Source organism: Coturnix japonica, chromosome 3, assembly GCF_001577835.2.
Source record: "Coturnix japonica isolate 7356 chromosome 3, Coturnix japonica 2.1, whole genome shotgun sequence".
NCBI lineage: Eukaryota > Metazoa > Chordata > Aves > Galliformes > Phasianidae > Coturnix > Coturnix japonica.
This window is the reverse complement of record NC_029518.1, coordinates 76153267-76177928: the sequence shown is the minus strand read 5'-3', so window position 1 is coordinate 76177928 and position 24662 is coordinate 76153267. Positions and strand designations below refer to the sequence as shown.

Here is a 24662-nt window from a genome sequence, read left to right as displayed (position 1 = left end):
AAACAATGTTCTGTTAAATTTTGTAGCTGTGTGACAGGTGGCAGCAGAGGGGCAGTCTGACAAAATGGTGTCTGACAGAAAAGTTTGTACGAATCAAAGGCATGCCATTAAATCCTCCATGTGGAAAAAAAATTGCACCTATTGACATTCATCAGTGCTGTTTATCTTGATCCACAGCTGCTGCTCTAAACAGCTTTTCTTGTATTCCCACACATCAATGCTTGCTGAATATTTGTGGAAACCAGAATGTGTATGTGAGCACCATGAGGTTGTAGATTGTGTAACACTATGAAATAGTGGGTCACTTCCACTGGTACCGATTGTTATAAGAATGGCATTCTGGCCCTTTTTCATCATTGATGAAAATGCATAGCTAATCATGGTTACTATGTTGAAAAGCAGGGTTTTGTATCTGAGAATTTGCTCTTTGTATCTGTTGTAGTTTCCATGGAAATAAATAGGAGACATTGCTTTTGTAGTTACTTCTGTGTATGTCAGACAACACTGATTCACATTACTGTTCATCAGGAAGAAGCTAAGAGGGCTGTAGGGACATTTACTATATTCCTATTAAACTTTTCAACATCATGGTTCTTGCGTTCAGTTTATGGTTGCTTCCTAACTAAATCTTGGAGACTGATTCTAAATCCAGATGATACAATATCTCCACTTTGGGGTTGATTCAGGTAGCACAGCCAAATAGGATGCATTTCAATAAAGCAAGGCCTGTTTCTTGTTAGCTTTTTTCTCAAGGATAGAGAAAATGCTAAGAAAAGCCTAACAAATTTAAAAACAACTTACATCGATTGCACATAGACAGTACAGATGGTGTTTGTGTGTGTTCTCTCAGTTCTATATTATGTTCCTTTATGTAATGATTAAGTGAAATAAAGGAGCCTTCTTCCTCCTCCTGCTTCTTCTCCTCATCTTTTCTGCCTCAGGACCATCAGAGCAAGCACAGAAAAAAAAAAAAAAAAATGAAAAACAAGAGCTTTTGCTACCACTCGAGTTTTCTGAATTAGATGGAAGTACAGAGTCACCTGCAAAGGTGCAGCATTCAGTGGGAGAAAAACTTAAAAACATTTTATTACTATCATGTGTTAACCAATTGCTTTCAGTTATCTCTTTTATAAAAGATGAGTTTCTGATTTCAGTTCAAAGAATAAATCTTGGCTTATAACAGACTTTTTTTGGAGAGCTAAATTTCTAAGCAGATCTACCATAGGGCTTTGGCTGCTTTTGAGCCCCATCAAAGTAAGTCATTAAGAGTTCTGAAGTGCTAAAAGGTGACTGAAATGCTATTTTGAAATATTCCTTTTAAAATTAAAAAGCAAACAAACATGCTAGACTGCCAGTTTGGAGTGTCACAAGCAAATGTGTCTTTAAAGGAATAGGGAATTGGAAGTATGGAACAGTACTAGGAGACACATATTTCTATGGAAGATTAGAGTTCTTTTAGAAAGGAAATATTTCCTCTTGTCAAATGAGTTTCATTGAGAGCAGCAGCTAAAAAGTGATTAAAAGAAGAGTCCCCTGGGGGGGGAAAAAAAAGAAAAGAAAAAAAAAAAAAAAGAATAAACAAATTAATAATTTTTTCAGCTTTTCAAAGATATTAACAGGAACAGAATATAGTCTTCAAGTGAATGTACACTGTCATGAATGCTGCTTGTAACTGACAGAAAATAAACAGCATTTTCAGTGTGAGAAAGGCTACTTTTATTGATGTTGGCTTTATGAATACTGATTTTTGATTAATCAGTAATGTTCTAGAATATGCAGATATCACAAAGTTATTTAGCCTTGTCAAAGATGTGAGAACTGGAGGTCTCTGGAAAATATCCAGTGGTAAATTAAATTCAGTGTTGACAGAGTATGTAAGGGACAGTAGTTCAAACCATACGTGATGTAGGAATCTAAAAGAATTCATTAAAATCACATGGTCAGAGCTCAGAGGAAAAAACAGTATGAATTCATTTTCAGTAGCCATCAGTCCTTTTCAGTTGAAACTCTTTGGAATTCATCTTACTTGATTGAAGAATTTAAATTCTTCAAAGTTGCTTTAAGCTATAGTCAGAACAGTCTACTGACCAATAGATAAATTCATACCATCTCAGAGAGGCACCTAATGTAAGGGTGTGAAATGCATCCTATACATTCATTCCACTAGCCATACACCATAACTTTTGACTAGCTTAGGACTGAATGATTCTGTGCCTTTAAAGCAAAGAGGAGTGCTATGTTGTGAGTAAATAAAACCTGTGAATAACAGAAGTTCAGAGAAGCGTGATTTTAAAAAATTAAACAGCTTGAGAACTGGAATGATTAGAATAGATTTTTGAGAGAACAGGTTGTTAAAAAGGACTAGATGTACACGTCTAGTGAATGAAAAGGGAAACTGGGATGACATCTCTTTAATCTTGCTCTCAGGGGAAAAAAAAAAAAAAAGAAGGGGAGACCAAACTAAATAATTAGCACATTTAATTCTGAATGATATTGAGATATAACTCTTAAGATGAATAGAATAAAAAACAAGTAAAACAAATCAACGTTTCACTGGAGAATGCAGCTAGTTATATTTTATTGTATTAAAAAAACAAAGTTAAAAATCAATGCTCCCATGTAAAAATCAAATAAATCCTCAAAAGCCAGTAAAAATAGCAAATCAATGACTGTGACTTCCTATAGAATATTATTCTTCCATTTCTAAGTTGTGAAAAAGGCTGTGAATGATAAGAAGTCTGCCTTTTCAAATTAAAAATCTACTACTTTTCAGGTTCAAAATTAAGTATTCAGAGGTTGTGCTTTCATTAAAATCTAGTCTCTCTGTGGGTAAGTAGTCAATCCATCAAAAGATAAACCTTTGTCATACCTTCTATGTTGTTTTGCAGATCTGGATTTCTCCATGATATGGCTGGGGCAACTAAATCAGTCTAGTGTAGTACATAAAATATCAGAATTTATTTCAAATCTCTAACCTCCTTCTATCCATTATTCTATAATGCACTATTTTCTGAGGAAGCACAGGCTTTTGAAGAGCTCTCTACAGATTGCACATTAATTATTGTTAAGATGGTGAATAAGAAACATTCCTTGTAGTGTATCGTACTTTATGTATAAAAATATCTAAAATCATTCATATAAATGATTTTTACAGTAACAAATTTTCACAGGGACAAAAAGTTAATCATGCATGATTTACAGTGCAGTACTTTTCTGATGGTTATAAAACACAAGATACCCTTAATTCTTGGAGCATTTTAGTTTTCTTCAGATTTCTGCCTTGGATTTGAATAATGAACTAAATACATGTGAATATAAGCAATATTTAATTAACAGTCTTTTGTTATATTTAACTACATATTTTTGCTGTATGGACTTCTGCCAGTTTCCATTGTCCTGCTTCTTCTCAAAATAGCCTGAATGCGTCAGTGCCCACCATCTTCTCATTTTGTACTGGAAATCTGCTTCTAAGTCTGTCTATAAACATGAGTTGAAAAGAACCAAATTCTTGAGAGCCATCCACAGCTGTCCATACTATGTTGAATTCCTGGAGCCTACCCAAGCAGTTTTCAGGCATGCCTCAGGGGGTGAAAACCATTCCCAATAGACATAATTAATTCTTATTGCACTGTGGTTCGTAGTTGGTGGTACTCTTTGTTCCTGCAGAGAGAGTGTGGTGGCTGGAGCAATAATTCTGACTCTTAAGTTCTGCCATCTACCCCCTGTACTGTTTATTCATGATTTTTGTGCTAAGTCATCGTCTTAACTGATTCACATGCAGTAGGAGCCCTGCCTCAAGCCAATGTGCACTCTGTTGAGTCAATGCACACTTATGTGAAAGAGGCCATTTGTCACTTTTTTTTCTTCACTACTTAAAAAACCTCTGTCTCCCAAGATTTATACATAGCCAGTGTCAGCCGCATGTTTTCATGTTCTTCATTTGCTCAAAATATCTGTGACAAGATTCTGGTTACTAGCAGCTACCAGAAGAAACAAATTTTTCAAAGAAAAAAAGAAAACAGAAAAACTACAGAGAAAAGTCATGTAGAAATTTTGTCATTTCCCTATATACCTCTGATCCACATGTATTCATATTATTTCCTTTACATCAGATTCAGCAATTCAGATCAATATGTTGCCTTTTAGAAGATTCAAGCTTCCTTCTCTTCCTTCCCTGATTAAAGGAGAAAACTTCATATGGACTTTGAACTCACAGCATCTGATTTAGTGCCTGAACATTATGACTGACCGCTCATATTTCTTTTCTGATATCAAATAAGCTTGATAGGTGACTCACATTACCCAAAAACCTAGCTATGGATAGTGCAAAAATAGTAAATTATTTTTTTTCCCCCATGCTTTTTCTAAAAAGGAAATACAGCTCACAGAGTTTCTTAAGGGAAAAAAAATAATTAATATGAAGGAAATTTCTGTGAGAGTCTTTATAAAAGTAACTTCAGAAATGTGGATAAAAAGCTAGCTTAATTCTGTGGCTGCATTCTCAGTAATAGACATAATTCAATAGTTACCTTTATGCATACAATCCATTAATTTGCCCTAAAGGTGAATATAAGTAAACAAGCCATTATATATTTTAAAATCGCTGCCATAAGAAATTAGAATAATCTAATAGGTGCTTCCCTTCTCTACCTTGTAATAAGTCATATACAGTGAAGCAATTGTCAACTAAAAAATGCAGACATCCAGGCTTGAATCTGATAGAAAAGAATGTCTGCAATAGAATTATCTTCAGCATTGTGTAAATAGCTTTTTACATCACAGAAGTATCTGTATTTCAGATTACGGTGTTATTCCTAGATTTCTGCCTACTGTAAACTCTATTCTGAATCGTTCTGTTTATAGACCCTTTTTACTTGGACAATTAAAAACTGCTGTTTTGGATGAATCACCTGTTTTATGACAAACCCTTTTAAAAAGTGCACTTCAGTGTTTCTTAAGACATTAAATATCTAAGTTTATTTAAAAAGGAGGGAAAGAACTTCAATCCAGTGCTAGACAAATCAACCTACTGTGCTGAAAAATCTACATGATTTCCTCTGTCATGACTGTAGGTTATAACCCCAAATAATACAAATATACTGCTTCCAAACTGCATAGCTTAAAGTAACTTTTAATGGAGCTAGCAATTGTGTAAACATTTATCAGTTTTCCTTTCAGTTTCATGAGAGTGTTAGTGAACTTTTCATATTAGAGAAAAGTATTGTTATGCTATTTCAACAGTGAAATTAAAAGACATTGTTGAGATTAAACTTCAAAGCCATGCAAAATCATACAGATATAATTCCGATTAATTATAGCTGTGCTTGTGGGGTTTTTTTGTTTTTTTTTTTTGTGTGTGTGTGTGTGTGTGTGTGTGTGTTATTTGTTTTTTAATATGGGTAGTTGGACTTATGTATATGGGCCTACAAATATCTCTGCTAATCTGTTAAGATCAAATTGGATAACGGTAACAGAACTAAAAGTAGGATCAGTCCAAAGGATCCCAAATCATCTATGTACTGAGTTTGCTAAAATCAAGAACAGGGTCTGAAAGCTATTAAGGATCCTTTGCTTTATCATCTTGCGATTTCTGTATCCCTGTGTTAATTCATTTAATGAGTTTTGTTTTGTCAGCTTTACTGTGATTTCAACTTTGAGTTTTAGAACCATACTTGTTTCTCTGGCTCAAGGTAGAGACAGAAAATCTTTTGTAAGATTTACTTATGAAGTTCAAGATGTAAACTAGAGGTTTGATCTATTGTGTATCAATGTTACTTTTTCCACCTTGTAAAACATTGTCAGGAACTCTGTAAAAGATTTTTTTTTTCTCATAACTCACCTTCAAATGCATTTGCCATGGAAGGAAGACTTTGACATACTCAGAGTGTGTAGAACAGTTCTGTGACCTTCCATTTTTGAATGGTTCTGGGTAAGGAGCAAAAATGTTTAAACTGCATTGCAGTGATGCAAAATAACTTCATTTTGTTGTTCAGTTTTCTTTGTTTACTTTAAGTGATATATATATGGAGGCATGTAGTTGGCCACAAGCAGCATTCCTTTGATGATTTCTAAAGATGTAGTTTTGAAAATGTTCTTCTAAAAAGATATTTGTTCTCTTGATATGATGTAAGTTCAAAGCTTGACCTGTTCAATTAGTGTTTGATTTTTATTTGGGGAGCGGGAATATTTTTCTTTTTTTTTTTTTCAGTATATAGTTATTAAGATCTTATGGCCTCATTCAATAGATAATTTTCTTAAAAGGAGGTAGATTTCAAAAGGAAAAACAGTACATTTGTAATGTAATTTGCCCAGAAAAGCTTTCAAATGCTGTCTCCAGTCCTGTTGTAGAGCATCATGTACAGAATATGAGCTGATCTCAGAAACATAAGAAATACTTGGGACCATATTCATATATGTATATATAATGCTGATTGGTGAAACATATTTCCTCCTTGTATTTTCACCAAAATCTCGTCTTCAGTATAGAAGTGGAATGAAAAAAGACCAGCCCGCCAAAGGGGAAGAAACTGTGGGACGGTCATCAGGATGATTGGATTTTCAGGAATTGGCAATCATATAAGCTGCTGCATTTGCACATACAAGGCCTCTGAGGGAAACATTTATCAAAAATATAGCAAATTTATCCTCTTTTTTAATATTTACCTCAAGAGGGTAGATTATGTTCAGAAAGATTAAAGAGAATGTCTCATTTTGCCTTTAGGTACCTTAGATTGTTCATTGCAAAAGCATAAAATGAATGTTTTTAATGCTCGTTTAACTTTTAAAATTACATCACTATCTAGGCAATGTAAAATAATGGTCTCTATTCACAGTCAACAATCCACAAAGAAAAGTTAATTTCTGCAAAATGATTGTCATTTAACTTAGCCAGATTGATCTTATACCTGTTTCTTGGATGAATAGTTCTGCTACTGGAAAAGATGGCTTGTGATTTTATACTGTATTGTCTATTTTGCATTTCTGTTAGTATTTAGAAATCATTTACAGAAATAAAAATTATAGTTACCAAAAACTCTTGTAATCCAAAAGCAACAGACTACACATAATAGAGTAGGAATCCATATATGACACTATTTCATCTGCCTAGGAGAGGAGTTCAGCACCAGAGCTCGAAGGAGCTTCAAGTGTTTATGATTATGCTGTTTATTGTTTTCTTTGATGAGACAGTAGAGTGAGTTTGCAGAATGTGTTTGTTCTTTGCACAGACCTGAAGCTTTCATTCTGGAGTTTTCTTTTAAAGCTTGAAGAAAAAAGGCAGAAATTAAACATGCAGTGATTTAATTGTTATTCCTAAGAAGTTATTTGTCAGGGTATTTTATTTTCTGATTTTATGATCTGAAAGCATCTATGTCTAGTCATACACATATTTTCTTTTTTTTTTTTTTTTCCTATTGATATATTTTCTATTGATACCACCATGTGCTGGATCCAGAATTTTAACTGCTGCCCAGCATTCTCTGTACTCACATTAACCTGTACCATCACTATTAATGGCAGTATTGAAAATCTCTCAAGGCATATAATTTCGTAATAATGAACTTTCTCAACCTGCATTTTATTTTAAGATTTCAATTTTATTTTTTTTCTTTCATATGTTTCACCAGAACAAAGCCGAACCTTCCATTAAAGCAGTTTAAATAAAGTTATGTTATGTCCTAGATCTGGTGGACAATTATCATGGGATGGCTGACAAAATAAGAATTGCTAAATTGCCAAAATGCCATTCTGTGTCTTACACAATCAATGCATTTGTAAAAACTACTAAAGTAGACTCAGTGTTTATATAGATTTCTTAATCTTTCATGTTGAAAAAGTTACACATAGTAGTAGTAGTTAATGTTTCTGTGGATTTATTTTTATTATTATTATTAATAATAATAATAAGGAGGCTAGTTTTTTAAAAGAATATTAAAGAAACAAGGTCAAGTTCCTCTACCATAGAGATTTGTTTGTTCCCAGTCCACTTAAGTGAGTCCAAGCTGAATTTTATCTGTGAGAGAAAGAATAAAAAATGAAAGAAGGCACAATATAAAAGTTCCACAAACATAGACTAGATATAATAGATCATCTTTAAAGAAATTAGTTATTAAAACAAACTTGAAGCTTTTGTTTAAGGTTTTCCATCCCCATTTTCTTCTGTCTCTTCTATCTTGTACCATTTTTCCATTCTTTTGAATAATGCAATTATTAGTGTGATAAACTAGCTATTTTGCTTAAATATTTTTAATTTCCTTATGCTAAATTCTCATCACTTCCTGTTTTATTCTTTGTGTGAATGTCGATGTATGGTCTGGAAAAAGGAGTTCTTTTATGTCCAATTAATGTTTTGCTCCAAGCAGTGCAACCACTATATTGTCTTAGCACATGCACTGACAGTCTCATTTGTTGAGTGATGACATTGAGGAGTTTTTGAGAATGTTTCATTACTATCTAAATGTCTCTTTGCAATAAATAATATACCTGTAGAACTCAAATGTTTAAATTATCAAGATTCATACAGTAGCCACAGTTCATATAAAGATAAATTCTCTGTACCTTCTCTTCTGCAAAAAGTTATTGCTTTCAAATATTATCAAATAAGTGATAATTTTTACACTGACCAGTGAAGTTTGTCCCTGTTTGGTTCAATTTAGATACTTTTTATGAATGTTTGCCACCAGAGTGCAGTTAGTTTGTTTTCCAATAAAACACTCTTCAGATGTTTTGAGATTAGGGACAGAAATCCCATTTAGTACATGGAAAATATTCTATTTTGGCAATGGCACTGTAAAAGCTATACAGACCTGAGAGGGAAAAATAACTAAAGGAAAAAAAGGCATCTTTACATCATAGGTGTAATTGTATTTTCTGAAGAATTGCGTGTTGTAGAATGGAATGTTATCTCTCTAGAGTTTTCCAGGAAACAAGGCATGTTTAGCCAAAGCAATATAGTTTCAGTTTGAGAAACTCCTATTCTGGAGATATATTTAATAAATATACTGGCCCAACAAATTAAAGAAACAATAATAGCCAAGGAAAACAAAATTTGTTTTGGAATAACTAGCATAAAATAGGTTACAGATAGGATTTAATACTAAAGAGATAGCAGAGTTATAACAGGTTTACTTGTTAGTAATGGAAATGTTGCAGAGCCAAACATTCATTGTTGGGGATTTGAATGCCACAGGGGCATGCTGATGGCTCTGTTTGACAGCATCTGTTGTGTCTCAGGAAAATGAGAAAAAATGTTTCCTTATTTATTATAGTCTCTACAGACTATCTGTTCACTGTGGTAACTCCCTATAACATGTAAAATCAAAGCTGAAGGTATTGTAAGGGCATCTGAAAATCATTCTGAAATGAAACAGACTTTTTAAGAACTAGAATCTGCTGGAGGTAGAATTTTATGTTGTATATTGAGTTAGATATTTTGACCAAATTCTAAGATTAACTTCAGCACTGGCTTTGCATTTTACATATTCATTCACAGGAAATGTTCAATTCAGTATTCATAAAATGCAATTTATGTTTACTACACAATATCTACATAAAGTCAGATGAATTTTAAAACCTTTAGGAGGCTATTCAGAGAACACTGTCTCTCTCAAGTGCACCAAAAACTTACAGGACGTATAAGGGATCTTAATTCAGGCAAAGAAAACAGTAATGTTATATAATTTAATTCAGGTTTCAGGTTCACAATTGGTTCACAGTCGGTTTTCATTCTTCAGTTAGCTGCTTGGGTCTTTTTGATTCCTCCTTCCACAACTTCAGTAAATATGAAAAGCATCTTCTTTCAAGAGAGAAGAAACAGGATTCTGGAGATGAGTTGACTGGAAATAAATCAGAAGAGCTGAGTACAATCTCCGCACACCATAGTGATTCATATAGTGACTTAATAACAGCTTGTAATAACCAGGCTCTGTCATTCTTTATAGGCCCAATTTTCTAGTTACAAGTTTTTTAAAGCATCTCTTCATTGCACAATTGTTTTACTGAAACGACCATAATAACTCATAGATATTTCTCCTGAGTTATTAAAGTTAATTTAGAATTCAATAGTGTGAACAAGTAAATCAACCTGGTCTAATTAGAATTACTTACTACTTATATTGAACAGTATGTGTATGTCCCACAGAGGTATTGAGTTTTCACTGTGCCATGCATAGTGTAAAAAATCTAAATAAAGCATGTGTGCATTATCCCAACAATTACATTTCATGGTGCCGCAGGACCACTTTTTACAATCCCTTAAGCAAATCTTACTCAGTTTTATCTCCTCCATGGAGAATGTTCAAGATGAACTAGACTTTTCTCCAAAAAGCAAAGACCTAGTTATAAATTCCTGTGAGGAAGGTTATGTTCATGGCTCTGACATTAAACTGAAACACAGAAGACTTTCTTCACAAGTTCTATTTCAGATTTTCTGTAAAACTCTGCCTAAACCTTTCTTTAAGCCTTTCTTGAAAGCATTTACTGGATAAATGTTGTAGCACCTGTTCATCAGTTACTGCTTTCAGGGAGAAGCAAGAGCACGTGGATATGTGAGGTAAGTGTGGCCTCACAGGCACAGGCTGCCTGAAAGAATGCAGATCTTTTAAACTCAAGTGCTCAAAACATTAGACTGATACCGTAAAGGACAGTGTTAGACTGGGAATTCTCACTTGGACCCAGCCAGGATTAAAAAAAAAACAAACACCTGAAGATGTATTTTGAGGAAGGAATCACTCCTTCTAGTAATCAAAGGTATAGGCTTGAGCTTTGTGAGTATCTTACCTAATTTTTCAATATTAATGGAGCTAAAGTACTAAAAACTAAACAATTAAAAAAAAAAACAAACCCTCATTATTTGTATTCATTACTAGATTTGTTACATGACCTTTATGGTATTACTATGTCACATGAGTAAATTTTTCAAGTAGATGCATATTTTTAAAAGTGTTACTAATATTCCTAATGAAGCACCCCCTTTCTTGACCATTTTCCTTTTATGATCTGAAGGAGTATTGTGTATTTTGTTTCTAGAGGACAAGTTTTGGGTATTCAGTGGATATGTAGCTGTGTTACGGATCAGATTTGAAGATGTTCTTCAGTTTTCTCACACTCCTTAGTACATAACTAGAAAGGAATCACAACACTATAGAAAGTGTTATTATGTACCTCTTTTCTTGCCAAGATGTAGCTTATATGTTAAACCAAGAAAGGTGACTGAAGTTACCAATTAAAGACTGGAAATCAGGGTCTGGATCCAAGCAACACAAGGTTATAAAATATTGGAAATAGTGCTGTAGATAAAGAGGGCGATCTGCAAACATTGTTTCATATATACTTGTTTGCTGGATGTGACTTTTAAAAAGGTTCTACCTTTTAGGATTCAACAGCTACTTTCATGAAATTCATTTTCTGACATTATTTGCCAAAATAATTTGCAATTCTCTCAATTTCAATATACTTATATTTGTATCTGAAAGTTCTTTAAGATATCATTTTGTAAGATAAAAAAGCTGTTCAAGTAAAAAAAATAAATAAAAATAAAAAATAAATCCATTTCCAGTCTGCTACAAAAAGCTTTGATTATAGACAAGTATTGATTCACATGCTTTTATTTAGTTTCCTTTTGTGTGGCTTTTATACATCAAGTCTAACTCCATCCACAAGAAATCACATCTCACATAACCTTTCAATATCCTGTGTAAGTTAGTTCACATCTTTCTATATATGAATGGATTAGGATTTGGTTGTCATTCCCCTAGAGGTTAGACAGTGACCGTCTTTCCTTTGCTTCATTTGGCTGTTTCTGGGAAGCAATCATTCTACCTCTGCTTTTCATCTCCCCAGGCAATGTAATATTTTGGGAATATTTTTGTCAGTTCCCTGCTAATCACTTTTCATATCTACTGACCCTACCCCCTGACTGATCTCTTGTCCTCTATAATGTCATCTCTGCCTACATTTGTAAGAAACCCTAGTGTATATCTAATCATCAGTAAACATGATATATAAACATTTATATGATCTCCTTCCCTCAATTTCTCTTCCATCTCTGATGACAGCTTCATTACCCTTCCCTTCTTTTGAGCCCTCTTACTTTAACATCAATCTCATTCTCTTTTCCCTTGTTATCAGCTAGAATCACCAACACTTACATTTTTTTGCTTGTAACTTAGTGATTGAAAAATGCTTGGTTTCTACACCTTCCCTGCACACTCGATCTAAAATAATGCTTCAGTTGGCCTAGCCCCCTCACCATCACCATGTTTCTAACCTTTATGTCTGTAACATTAAAAGTCATCAATGTACATGTCAATCTATCTTCTGCATCAACCTCCATCTTCTGTCTGGTTTTATGCGTAGTCTTTCTTTACATTGCAAAGTGTCTTCTGACAAGCAGGAGTTGCTAAGGGAGGCATTCTTAGTAGCATGAATATAAAGTAATACCAAGAGAAATTAAAAAATAATAAAGCTCTTTTAGATACGTAGACTACCTTGGATGTGACAGTGGGTCTCTTTGACTGTTCATATATTTATCTTCCTCAGTGTTACTCATAGAAGACAAAACTGCCTTCTAGTTAATGAAATAGAGCCTTCTGCCATGTTTAAAACTTTTCTTCAAATAACCAAATATTTCAGGAAGCATTCATTTTGCCATGCGAACACAGTTTCTTCTGACTACTCAAAAAAAAAGGTTTAAATTTTTATTAGTCTTATGATTCAAATTTGCAAATTTAAATGTGCTTCTTTTTTCTGTGTAGCATGTTGACCTGCTACAGATAGCCACATTCATCTTCGCACAAGCAGTAAGTGAATAGTAAGAATAACTATAACATTAAAATGCCTTTTTTTTTTTTTTTTTTTCTTGTGGAGTCAGGAGGAAGTTGCATTTGGATTATGGCCAAATTCTATGATAATATAATAATTTTCATATGCTATCACTTTCTGTGGAACTAAACTTACATCTTTTAGAATCATCTGTGCTTTTTGTTTTTTTGGGTTTTTTTTTTGTTTTTTTGGTTTTTTTTGTTTTTTGTTTTTTTGTTTTTGAAGTAAGCTTTTATTGTTCTAAATTTGGAACAACAGCATTTGGGGAAAAAATTATAATCTCACGTTTTACCTCTTTTAGGTTTACTAAACTTGATTTCTTATCATAACAAATTTGCAATAAGAAAGCACTCAAGTGACTTCATCTGCATATATGATATTTCATGAATCTTTAGAATTCTCTTCAGTTATTCTGGAAATTGGGTGGTTTTTTTTTTTGTTTGTTTCTTGTGTGTGTATGAACATGCTAAAATTTCAACACCTGAAAATGTCCTGATCAGTCAGCATTCTGTCTTGCACGTTCAGGACGTGATGTTTTGTTAAGGTAAAAATGTGCTACTTTTGTTTTTCCAAAATTGAGAGGTAATGTGCTTGTTTGGTTATTGCAGAACTGAATCATTCAAAGTCCAGTACTTCAAACATTGTTTTCTAATACAGCCTTAATATAAATTGAGTACAGTGAAGTGTAAAATGAATGATATGAAATTCTGTCTTAATGTCTATGTATGACATTTGTAGAACAGACTGACATTTTAGCTGCTGACATGTGAATGACCTGGCACCTGAATTACACACGTTCTCTTCTAGAAGGCTTGCTGTTTTTCATGTTTTTTAGAAAGTAAACAATTATTTTCATACTGCAGATTAAAACTGAGTTACAGAATCACAGACTGGCTAAGGTTGGAGGAACTTCTGGGTCCATCTGGCCCAACCCCTGCTCAAGCAGGGACACCCAGAGCAGGGTGCCCAGCCAACTTTTGAAGATCTCCAAGAAGGAAACTTCACAGCCTCTTTGTGCAACCTGTGCCAGTCTTCTGTCAGCCACACTGTAAAGAAGTCCTTCATGCTGTTTAGACTGAGTTTGAGAGCAGCAAAGTTACTTTATAGAATGCAGATTCATAGGAGATTTGGAATTTTTCATGTATCCTCTTGGGCATGTTTACATGGGTTGAATTAGTTGCCAATACTTAACAGTCCACTAAATTATCTTTCAAAGTTCAGTGTTGTATTTAAAATTATTAGGCACATACTCTTAGAATCATTCAGCAAAGTGACTAAAGAATGACCTGATAATCTTATATGAATCTCTCACAAGACAGACTCTGGTTTCTGACTGCAAGCAGTAGAAAAACATATCTGAAACATTAAAAGTGATATGTATACATATTTATGTCATATGAGTCATAAGTCAAATGCTTAGGTTTTGTATGTATCACTTAATTATTAACAAATATTTTGGAATCTTTGGTTCTGAGTAGTGCTTAGGCACCATAATGAATGTGCCTCTTTAAAATATCTAGACAGAGTCCAGAGAGGTACTTTCTTGAACTCCCACCATTTACCCTGTTCTAAAGTAGTTTTCTGCTGCACAGAGTGAATTCCACTGAATAATATTGATTTCCTATTTCAGTAAAGAGAACTATCATCTGAAACATGGATGAAATATTGAGGCTTTACTAGCTAATTAGATAGCCAGATTGGTAAATAAATGGATAAAGAGTGTGCAAATATTATATATATGTTGTCCTATATAGGCTTTATTTAATTTTGAAAGCTCAAAAGCTGTGAGTTTAATTTTATTTACGTGGAAAAAAAAATAAATGTCTTATTAAATTTTAGGAACCACGGAAAAAAATCCATTTTTATAGTGTTAATATATTCTGTATATCCATTGGTTGTGTGTAAAATCGTGCAATCCATTTTATGCCCCAGTAATTTGGAAGCACCTGAGCTCTTCTCCCTTCATACAACACCTGAAATTTCAGACTAAGCATCCTTTAAGAGCAGGGAATGTATTTGCCAAGCAGGCATTCTACCTAGTTTTGTAAAAGTCATGTGATACTTTTGTAATGGAAAGCTTGAAATAACTTCAAGTAGCACCTCACTGATGGTATTCTGTAATGCATAACCAGTCAAATTTGAAACTAAGATTCAGTTATCTAGAAATATGTCTGTAGAGTTAATTTTGTTAACATCTTAATTTTGCTCTTTTCTTGGATATGAATTACAGCTTCCTTTCAAATAAAATCCACTGATGAGACACCTAATGGTTTTCTACTTTAATTTTGCTCTTCTGCTTGCTTTTACAGTTGTCCCTCTTGTCTTTACAGTTAATACCCCTGTGTAAGCCTGGGAGAAAAATCACTACTCAGATCAAAGTACAGTTCTGAAGTCCAAATTCTTCCAACTATGTTAGCTTCATTATAAATTAGTTAGGATGAGCATTGCACAGGAAATGATTATCAACATGGTTTACATTAAGAAAAGGGCTAGGACTCCAAAGGTGTTGTTTACCATCTCTCTCCGTGCACATAAACTCGTGCAGCCCTGTCAGTACCTTAGAAGTAGTTGGAGTCTTGCTAGACACTGGCAGCGTTGCCATGGAATCTGTACTTAGATTTCACAGCAAAGCTAAAAGTGATTTCCAGATAATAGTTGAGTTAGAAAGCAAGGAAAATGAGTATGAGTAAATAAAATTCCAAATTGCCTATTATGTGATTTAATACCTCTTTTTTTCTGTCTTTCTATATCCGATACAAATATGATAGTAATGCTGTTTGGAAGGTTTGGATTTTTTTTTTAATTTATTTTTATTTTTTATGAAAAATTATAATTAAGAATTCAGAATGGAAATTATTTTTTTTAGGAACAGAAATCAAGTACTTTATTGCAGTATTCCCATTTATATGGAAACAATGAGTTCTTTTAATATGTGATTCTCCTTAATGGGATTGTCTTGAAATTGTGCCTGTGTATGGGATAAAGGCTCTGTTATTGCTTCATTATCCTGCATCTAGAAGATTTGTTTCCCAAAGCAATTTGCAGCATCCTCCTCTTTTTACTGTCACATTTAATCATTTTAGAATTTACTCTGCAGATACAACTATGTCCTAATGTGAGTTCCAGAGTATGAGCAAGTACACTGAATAATCCCTGCTAAGAGGAGAATCTAGCTGACAAGTAATAGTATCAGTGCAACATAATTATATCAGGGAGACCTGAGAGAAGCCTTTCAGTGCCTAAAGAGAGACTATAAGGAAGAATGGGAAAGACTGTAGCAGGGCCTCTTGTGACAGGACAAGGGGAAATGGTTTCAAACTAAAAGAAGGGAGATTTAGTTTGGATATAAAGAAAATGGTTTTTACAAGAAGGGTAGTGACACAGGTTACCCAGACAGGTGGTAGGTACCCCATCCCTGAAGAACAGTCAGGCTGGAGGGGGGCTCTGAGCAACCTGATCTAGCTGCAGGTGTCCCTGTTTCTTGAAGTAGAGTTGGACTAGATGACATTTCAGGGTCCCATTCAAATCACATGATTCTATGGTTCTATGATAATTAATCCATAATACAGTGGCATAATATACAGAAAATGACACTTTCAATGATAGTTAATGTCCTACAAATTCCTTCTTTACTTGAAATGTATTACTGAATATTTTTTATTGTTTCATCACTATTTGATGTATTAAAGTATGAAACAATCTTATTTGATTTTTTTATTTCTCCTTCTAGTGGCCAGCATTCAGAAGCTTCCTGCTGCGTCTGTTCTAACTGACATAAATTTCCCCATGAAAGGAAGAAAAGGAATGGTTGATTGGGCACGAAACTCAGAAGATAGGGTTGTCATTCCAAAAAATATATTCACCCCAATGTCAACAGGTAAAGAACCTGTATCAGCATGTTAATTTTGTGTTAACTTTAACAAGGGAATTCAGGGTTTTTGTCTCATAGGATTCCTGTATAATATGGAAGTTGTTTTATTCCAGAGAGACAGGATGGAATTTAATTTCATAATTTGAACAAAGAAGAAAACCAAGAGATTGGATCGTGGTTATGGAAGTTCAGGGTGGCCTGAAGCACAGCACTTCTGAGCCCTCTGCTTCTGTTCCATCCCAGCAGACTGGACCATTCCAACAGATGACATAACTTTTACCAAATAATGCAGACAGATTACCCCAGCTTCAAATGCAACTTACAAATGCCTTTAGAAAATTTATTTGCTACATATTAAATGTTAAAGACAGTCTTTGAGGACGCTTCGTTATAAAAGTAGATGAACTAGCATGGATGTCAGTACACAGTAAGGGATTTTTGAAAATGTGATTTTCAGTGTTTAAGTCTTTTGATATATTCCTAACAGTGTAACATCTTTATTAAATGATTCTACAGTATAATTCAAATTTATGGTAGTTTATTGAAAATAAAATTTTTTATTGGAGAGATAAATGATATTCAGGAGTTTTATTTTAAGCTGATCATGGTTTGGGAAAGAGTATTTTAAAATCTTTTTTCCTTACTCTTTTTAGAACTAGATGAATCAACTGTATTTGTACTTGGAGCAGTGCTATACAAAAATTTAGAGCTCATTTTGCCCACTTTGAGGTAAGCAACTCTGTAACCATAAATACATTATTAATTAGCATAACTACATGTCTGGATAGACTCAAACAGCTGTGACCAAATGTACAGAGGTATTACGGGATTTTTTTCCTATAGTTATTTGAAATATATATGTTATGTTTTGTTCATGATTAGTTGCTTGTATTATAGAGATAAGTTTTTTTAACAAAATATTCTGATTTATGTTTTATTTAATCTACATTAAGCTTAAAAAGGAAACATTCCCTTCAATAGTTGCAAAGTGCTGTGCACTGAGTAGCTACAATATTAGGGATAGAAATCTCCCTGCAGCAGAGTACAATGTGAAGAGTAGTGTCCTGGCAAGATACCTGTCAGCCTGCAGAGCGCTGGCAAGAGCCATTTATGCCTACGGCACAGAGACAACTCATCCACTTCTGAAGTATCAGTTAGCATTTTGCATTTGCTGTGCCAGTCCCTAAAATTAGCCCCATATTAGAAAAACAGAAGCAAATGGCTATCACATTTAGCCCTTTTTGTCAGACTATGGAGAAATTCTGCCAGTCCTAAAAAAGCAGTGAGGTGGCCAGGTACCCAAGTACCTTTCAGATCTTTGTATTCTAAACCCTACAGCACAATCATCCCTTTTCAGATTACAGAAGCCAATGGTTTTAATTTAAAGAATATGAGTGTGAAGTTTCAGATACTTATATTCGCTTGTATGAAGAGCTGTTCCTTGCATTTATATAATCCATAAGAAAATTGAGATTTTTAAGCCTTACTGTATTTTCACTAGAATCAGTAGCACCCCAAGTAGAAGGAACAGGGGCATAAAATTACAGCAACTTAAGTACTCTGGGCTGTGTTAAAGTTCACTACAGTTCCCAATTTGCTTTTATCAGTTCTGCTTTCATCTGGTTGCTGATTTCTACAGCAAAATTGACCATTTCCCTGTACAATTCAGTTCATAGAGAGGCTTTGTGAGCTTCTAAAGCAAAATGGTCTAATAATCTAAGTGTATATATTCATAAATGAAGTCTTTAGAAATTCAAATACGAAGATATCCCACTTTGCCTCTGAATATGTTCAGTATTATTTGAATCCAATTCTCAGTTGCCCAAGAAAAGGAAATGAGCGCTATTACTTTCTGTTATGTGCGTGAATAAGGAATAAAAGTCCTGATTAATCTGTAATGTAAAAAAAAAAATATAAAAAAAAATCAACACTCGGTACTTAGAATCTCTCTCTCTCTTTTTTTTTTTTTCCCCAGGAATATAGCACCTCAGTCCTTCCCTCTGCTTCTTTAATATTTATAAAGAAATTACACTAAAACTTATGCAGTTTACATCTCTTACCCCATCAGGAAGTGTATCATACTGGATTACTTTCCCCATAGTGATCATATTCAAAATTTGATCTTATGACCTTAAAATATTACCGTGAAGTCACACAATAGTCGATGAGGACTGCACAGTTCCAATCCATTTTCATGCATTCAAACCATTTTAGCATTCATACAAACATAACTCTGTATTGGAAAAAAAGTGGCAACTATATTTAGTGCTGAATTTGTTGCACTGTTAGGCTTTTCAGGAAAATCAAACAAACAAACAAACAGAAAAGAAATAGAATTACAATGCAGAATTACCATGACAGCAAAACAGCTAACTAATAAAATTTTATTAATACTATTATTAATTCAGATATGAAAAACACAAGGAAGGCAACTTTGGAATTTCTTCCTAAGACTTTACTCAAGATAAACTTGTTTTTCTTGAAACTTCAAGGATTTACTCAACTACAGTTCCTGTCAAATTTAATACATTTTCTCAGTAATAAATTTCAAAATTTCACCCTGATGTGTGCATTTCTAGAAAGCCAACAGAACACCATCCTGTTCAAGTTCATTTCTCATTGCAGATGATAGATTTTTTTGATGAAGGAGAAAGAGACAGTGGTGAAGTCAGTCTCCACCTGTCATATTGTACTTGCGCAGGAACTGTGAAATAGATTCTATGCCATTCCTAACAAGAGAGGTATTGAGATCCACATATTGCATCTCTCAGGAAGTTATGTAAAATCAGATTATTTAAATTTCAGAATATTTTTTCTCAGCACCAAAAAATATGTGAAAAACGGTCCTCAACACAAATACCACTTGCACTGCACTAGTGGTGTTGAGACAAATTGTTCTGACTGAAACACTTCTTTACTTGGGAATATTTATAGGTAGCACTTACTGTATGTATGTAATGCAATGTACAGCATGCTCTGAAAGTTTTCTAAACATTAAATGTTTGTCTGTTAGAGAACTACATTTTTTGTCCATACTATGAGTCCTTACAGTGAAACCAATGAAGATATAGGAATTAAAGAAAGTAGAAAGCAACACCCATTAAATTTCCATTATTTGATTTAGCTGAGTAAAATCTGACTAGTTCATACCTTTTCCCAGAAGAATCATTTCACACCTTGTGCTGACTGCTCATTTTCTATTACTAGATTCTATTTCTATTGCATTTAGACATGACAATGATCCAGCAATATGGAATCCTCTATTATATACCATTTTTCTAGAGAAAATAAGTAATGAATATATATATATATTGATTGTGAGATATAGTTAAATCTAAAATATCTAGTTCATTCTTTGATAACATCTGCCTGTTAAGTTTTTCAGTAGGGTTTCATTCTTTTTTCTGTGTGTCTCTATTGAAAGCAGCATTACATTCAAAGGGAACACAGTCTGATAAATGGCAGTTGTTTTAAGCCTTGAGGGGTTTATAGAGAGCAAAGATGAACATAAACATTATGTCAACATATCTTTATACCCCTGTTAGCATAACCATGACAATTCCCATATTTGTCCTAGATAGGTAGCTGCAAGCCATTCTGATCTATGTTTTAAGTAGAGAGATACACTGTGAATTAGGGAAAATAACATAAAAATATTATTTTGAGTAAAAAGATACTGTAACATGAAACCAGTACTAATCTGACTTATCCAGGAAAGACTGATTTTTATTTTTTTATTTTTTGGTAGGATTTCAGTCAGAAGAAAACTGCAGACTATTATTCAAATATATTTAGGTGATGAAGTTGCCCACTCATATACCTAGTCAATCATTTTTCACTACTGGAAACAAATAATTTTTCTCCTGAGTGCAGAATCAGCACTGCTGTAGGCTCTGCCACTGCACTCATCCATCTTCAAAATTTTATGTCTAACAGGTGGAAAAAAAGTCCAACACAGCTCTTAGAAAGGAAAATGACTATATTTTATAAAATATAACTAGTTGGTCTACTTTGAGATAAGTGAATGATATGCACTCACAAGCTGACAGAATGTCTGTGTCACTGATGCATCCTTCTAATTAGTAAATCATACTTTAATGTCTGCCATTTCTGCCACCATTGTTGTTTTTCAACCTCTACTGTGTCATTTAGAGTTGGTAATGAGTAATGGATTTTACCATTTCTGAAAATATACATTTCTCCATGAATATTTGACAAATAAAGTCAAGTTTAAAAGTTGTTTGTTTTTTCCCCCCTAGGAATTTTACAGTTGTTAATTCAAAAATTATTGTTGTTACTATACGACCTGAACCTAAAACTGCAGACTCTTTCCTAGAGATAGAACTGGCACATCTGTCTAATGTAAGTACAAAGACAATTTATATGATCTTCTAAGAGTGTGTATCGGGTCATATGAAAGAAAGGAGTAGGTTTGGTTTAAATATCAAAGAATAAAACCCAGTATAATCACTAAAGTTCAAATTGAATTTGAAGAGTGAGTAAATGCATTTTGTGCAACTGTGTGTGCAAAGGAAAATTAGTCATTGTTCTGTGTATTTTTAGGTTTTCTTCTAAACAGCAATTTCTATGGAAAACTCTCTATTAACTGGTTTAATGGATAAAAAAATTGAAAACTCACTATTGTTCTGCATACTTAATCTTTTGTTCCCCATAAATGCTATAGAGCTACATAGTGCTTTAGGACTTTTCTTTTTTGCTTTCATTATTTTCTGCTGAAATGCCAGTTAGTACCTAACCTGTTGTAGCAGACTGAAAAAAAATGTTCCCCTTCCAATTTATCTTGCTTCTCTTAAAATGTGTGTGATTTTTGTGCAATTACTTTTAATTCTGTAATATTTTCATCTAGTTTACTGTTAAAAAATGCTTTAAATATGAAAAAGTCTAACTCCAAAGAAAAAAAATAGTAATAGTTACTCTTTCTGCTTTTGGCAGTTGCCTGTAGCCAGAGGAAGAATAAAATATGTATTTTCCTGGAAATTTTTGTCCCTTATAATATCAGGGAAAAGACCGTTATGTAACTAAGTTGGTGGTAGTTTATGTGAAGGCATAGCAAAATAACTGTATTTATATCACTGAGAAAGTATTAGAATGTACTTTAAATAAAAACATAAGGAGGTAATCATAAGACACATAGTTACTAGAACTTTAGTAAATGGTATTGTTATGCAAAGGACTGTAAAGCTATGACAATATTTTTGGTTATGGACAGTTTCCCTAGGGATCACAGTTATAAAACAGTTGCAGAAGTTTCCAGTGTTTCATTCAGTAACTACTTTCGACTAATGTGTCTGGGTGAAGGTATGGTGAATGCACTTTGAACCCTAGATCTTCAGTTTACATTTTACGCCGGGTTAGAAAAAAATGACTGTTTTGGCCTCAGTGGTAACTGTGACTCACCAGAAAAACTCCAATGCAGGGGACATATGATTTTCTTCAGGAATAGTTAATAAGAACTCTATGTGTATATTTAATTCATTTTTATGACTAAATAAGCCAAAGTTTGTATATGCTATGATAGGAACTAAAATAATAATAATAATAATAATAATAATAATAATAATAATAATAATAATAATAATAATAATAATAATAAATAATAATAATAATAATATCTATGTTCTCTGACAATATTACATTATTATAGGTTTAAACATTCAAGAACATCACAGTGAAATTTACTGCAATCTTTACGCAACATCAAACAACAAATAAAAAAGGAGCATAAGCTGAACTGGCTTAAAGTACCTCTTTGCAAAATTACAAGTTTGCTGATGAGGAATTGTGGCAATTATGTTTTCAGGGTTCTCTGCTGATGTTTAATTTTGAGATATTTTAGGGAGATAAGGTGGTGTTTGTTTTGTTTTATTCTGAATCCCTTTGAGTAAGTTATAGAGCAAGATTTTCCAAGTTTCAAAAGCATGGAAATCAGATAAAACTCCATTATTACAAAAGATCAGTTTAGAGTCTTTGATTGTCACCTTGCTTTGTAAACATTATGGTAAGTGAAAATTGATGAGCATTGGATAAGCACATGTCTTGACAAGGCAAAAAATCAATAACACTGCCAACAGATAGATTTCAGAGCCAATTCTTCTGAACTTAGGCTCCACTTTTTTTCACAGTAATTTAATCCAGAGAAACTTTGGATGTTTGGAACAAATTCCTAGTCCCGAAGTGTACACACTACATTTATGTCTACATAAATCAGACATAGTATCAGTCCATTTGGATGTAGTAGTTGAACAGGAATATACAATGGCAAAATTTTGGTCTACAGATTCTGGGAATGGAACCCAGTATTATAATATTAATGTCTTTAAATATTTGGTGATTTTTCTTTTCAAGACAGTCTCCATTATGTGACTTCACTTAAAGAAATAAGACTGTGTCTATACAGAAATATTGTTTAGCTTGTTACGATATATTAGAATGGAACAAACGTATGTTGGATACAGAAAATTAGATAAAATTATTATTTCTGTATCCTTAGAGTTTGAGGATTATATAATGTCTCAATGGTTAATCACAATGTCATTTAAATTAGCTAATTATTAAATAGAAAATTAAATACAAAAATTCTTTCATCTGATTTTTTTATTTTTTATTTTTTGTACTTGTATGTTTTGGTTTTGGAATGGCTCTTGTTTTTGGTCTTCTCAGACCTTTGTACTTTAAATTCTATTCATCATACAGAATAGTTCATTTTCAAATGGATTTAATGAATTATTTTTAAGCATCCTCTAGAGTTGAGGATATATATATCAATATATATGTAATATTCCCACATTTGTTAATTTTCCTCCCCATTCGCTGATTGAATTAAGTAGATAAAATATTATGGAGGAAAAAATGGGTAAATGAAGTCAACTAATAAGAGTTAATATCTTTCATTCAAAATAGCATTAAAATATTCATATTTCCAAAATTTATTACTGTTGCTTCATTTTATAACAGAAGTAGCCAGTAGATTAATAGAAAGAAAGGATGTGGAGGAAACGTAAATCACAGATTTGTGTGCTTTTTAGACTATAACCAATAAATGTTGTAGGTGTAGGGATGGTGTAGGGAGCCTGCTTTGGTGTAGGGAGCCTGCTTTGGCAGGGGGGTTGGACTCGATGATCTCTAGTGGTCCCTCCCAACCCCTACAATTCTGTGATTCTGTGAAATTAAAATATAATAGTTGAAGATAGTGAAAATACCATTTTCAACGTGTTGTTTAGAAAAGAACTGTGTTATCTAAATATGAATGTGATGATGTTATCTAAAGATAAATTTGATAATATTTCTCCAGTAGAGTTAGTAATGAGACTCTAAAGTAATCTTTTAAAATTTGCACAACTCAGACAAAAGCCTTGTTCGCTGCAGAGATAATAAGAACTCTCACCTTCTTCTAGCCCTGAATTTTTCTCCAAGGACTCTAAAGTAACAAGCCAGCAGTGGCATAGGACATGAAATTTTCAATGAGACTGAAAACGCTAGCTACAAAACACAGTTGGCATTGTACTGCATAGCTGTCAAAGTTGCCAATCACATCTCTAAGGTTCAGTTTTACATGCCAAGCAGAGTTACATATGCATGCACACTCACATACATACGTCTATTTTTGATATATCCAAGTCCTGTACTGAAGTGTTTAAATCAATACTGCAGCAGTCATAAACCTTAATGGACACAGGAGCTGCTTCCTTCACTTCAGCTAAGTAATTAACTGGCAAGAGCTGTGATGAATGATTGCTGCCCTAGCAGAAAGGTAGGGCTGTTAGAAGTAGCTCAATGACAGCAGTGTGAGAAGATGTTGCTGGAAGGCCAGGCCAAAAAGAAGTGTACAAAAGGGAATAACAGGTTCAGTGTAAAGAAGAAAATAGGAAGACAAGTCTTCTCATGGTCGTTGCAGTGCTTGAAGGATGCTTGAACAGGGTATCAAAAGAGAAACTGCTTTTCTATGCCTAGC

At 33.5% G+C, this 24662-nt stretch overlaps 1 protein-coding gene across 1 annotated transcript in view; it reads left to right on the top strand.

The window, feature by feature from the left end:
• ADGRB3 (adhesion G protein-coupled receptor B3) overlaps window positions 1–24662 on the top strand; it is a 427438-nt gene that overhangs the window by 228637 nt on the left and 174139 nt on the right. Inside the window, exons 13-15 of the mRNA XM_015859145.2 lie at window positions 16550–16696; window positions 17344–17419; window positions 20950–21052. Of these exons, the coding sequence (XP_015714631.1) occupies window positions 16550–16696; window positions 17344–17419; window positions 20950–21052 (326 nt within the window). The remainder of the gene's footprint in view (window positions 1–16549; window positions 16697–17343; window positions 17420–20949; window positions 21053–24662) is intronic.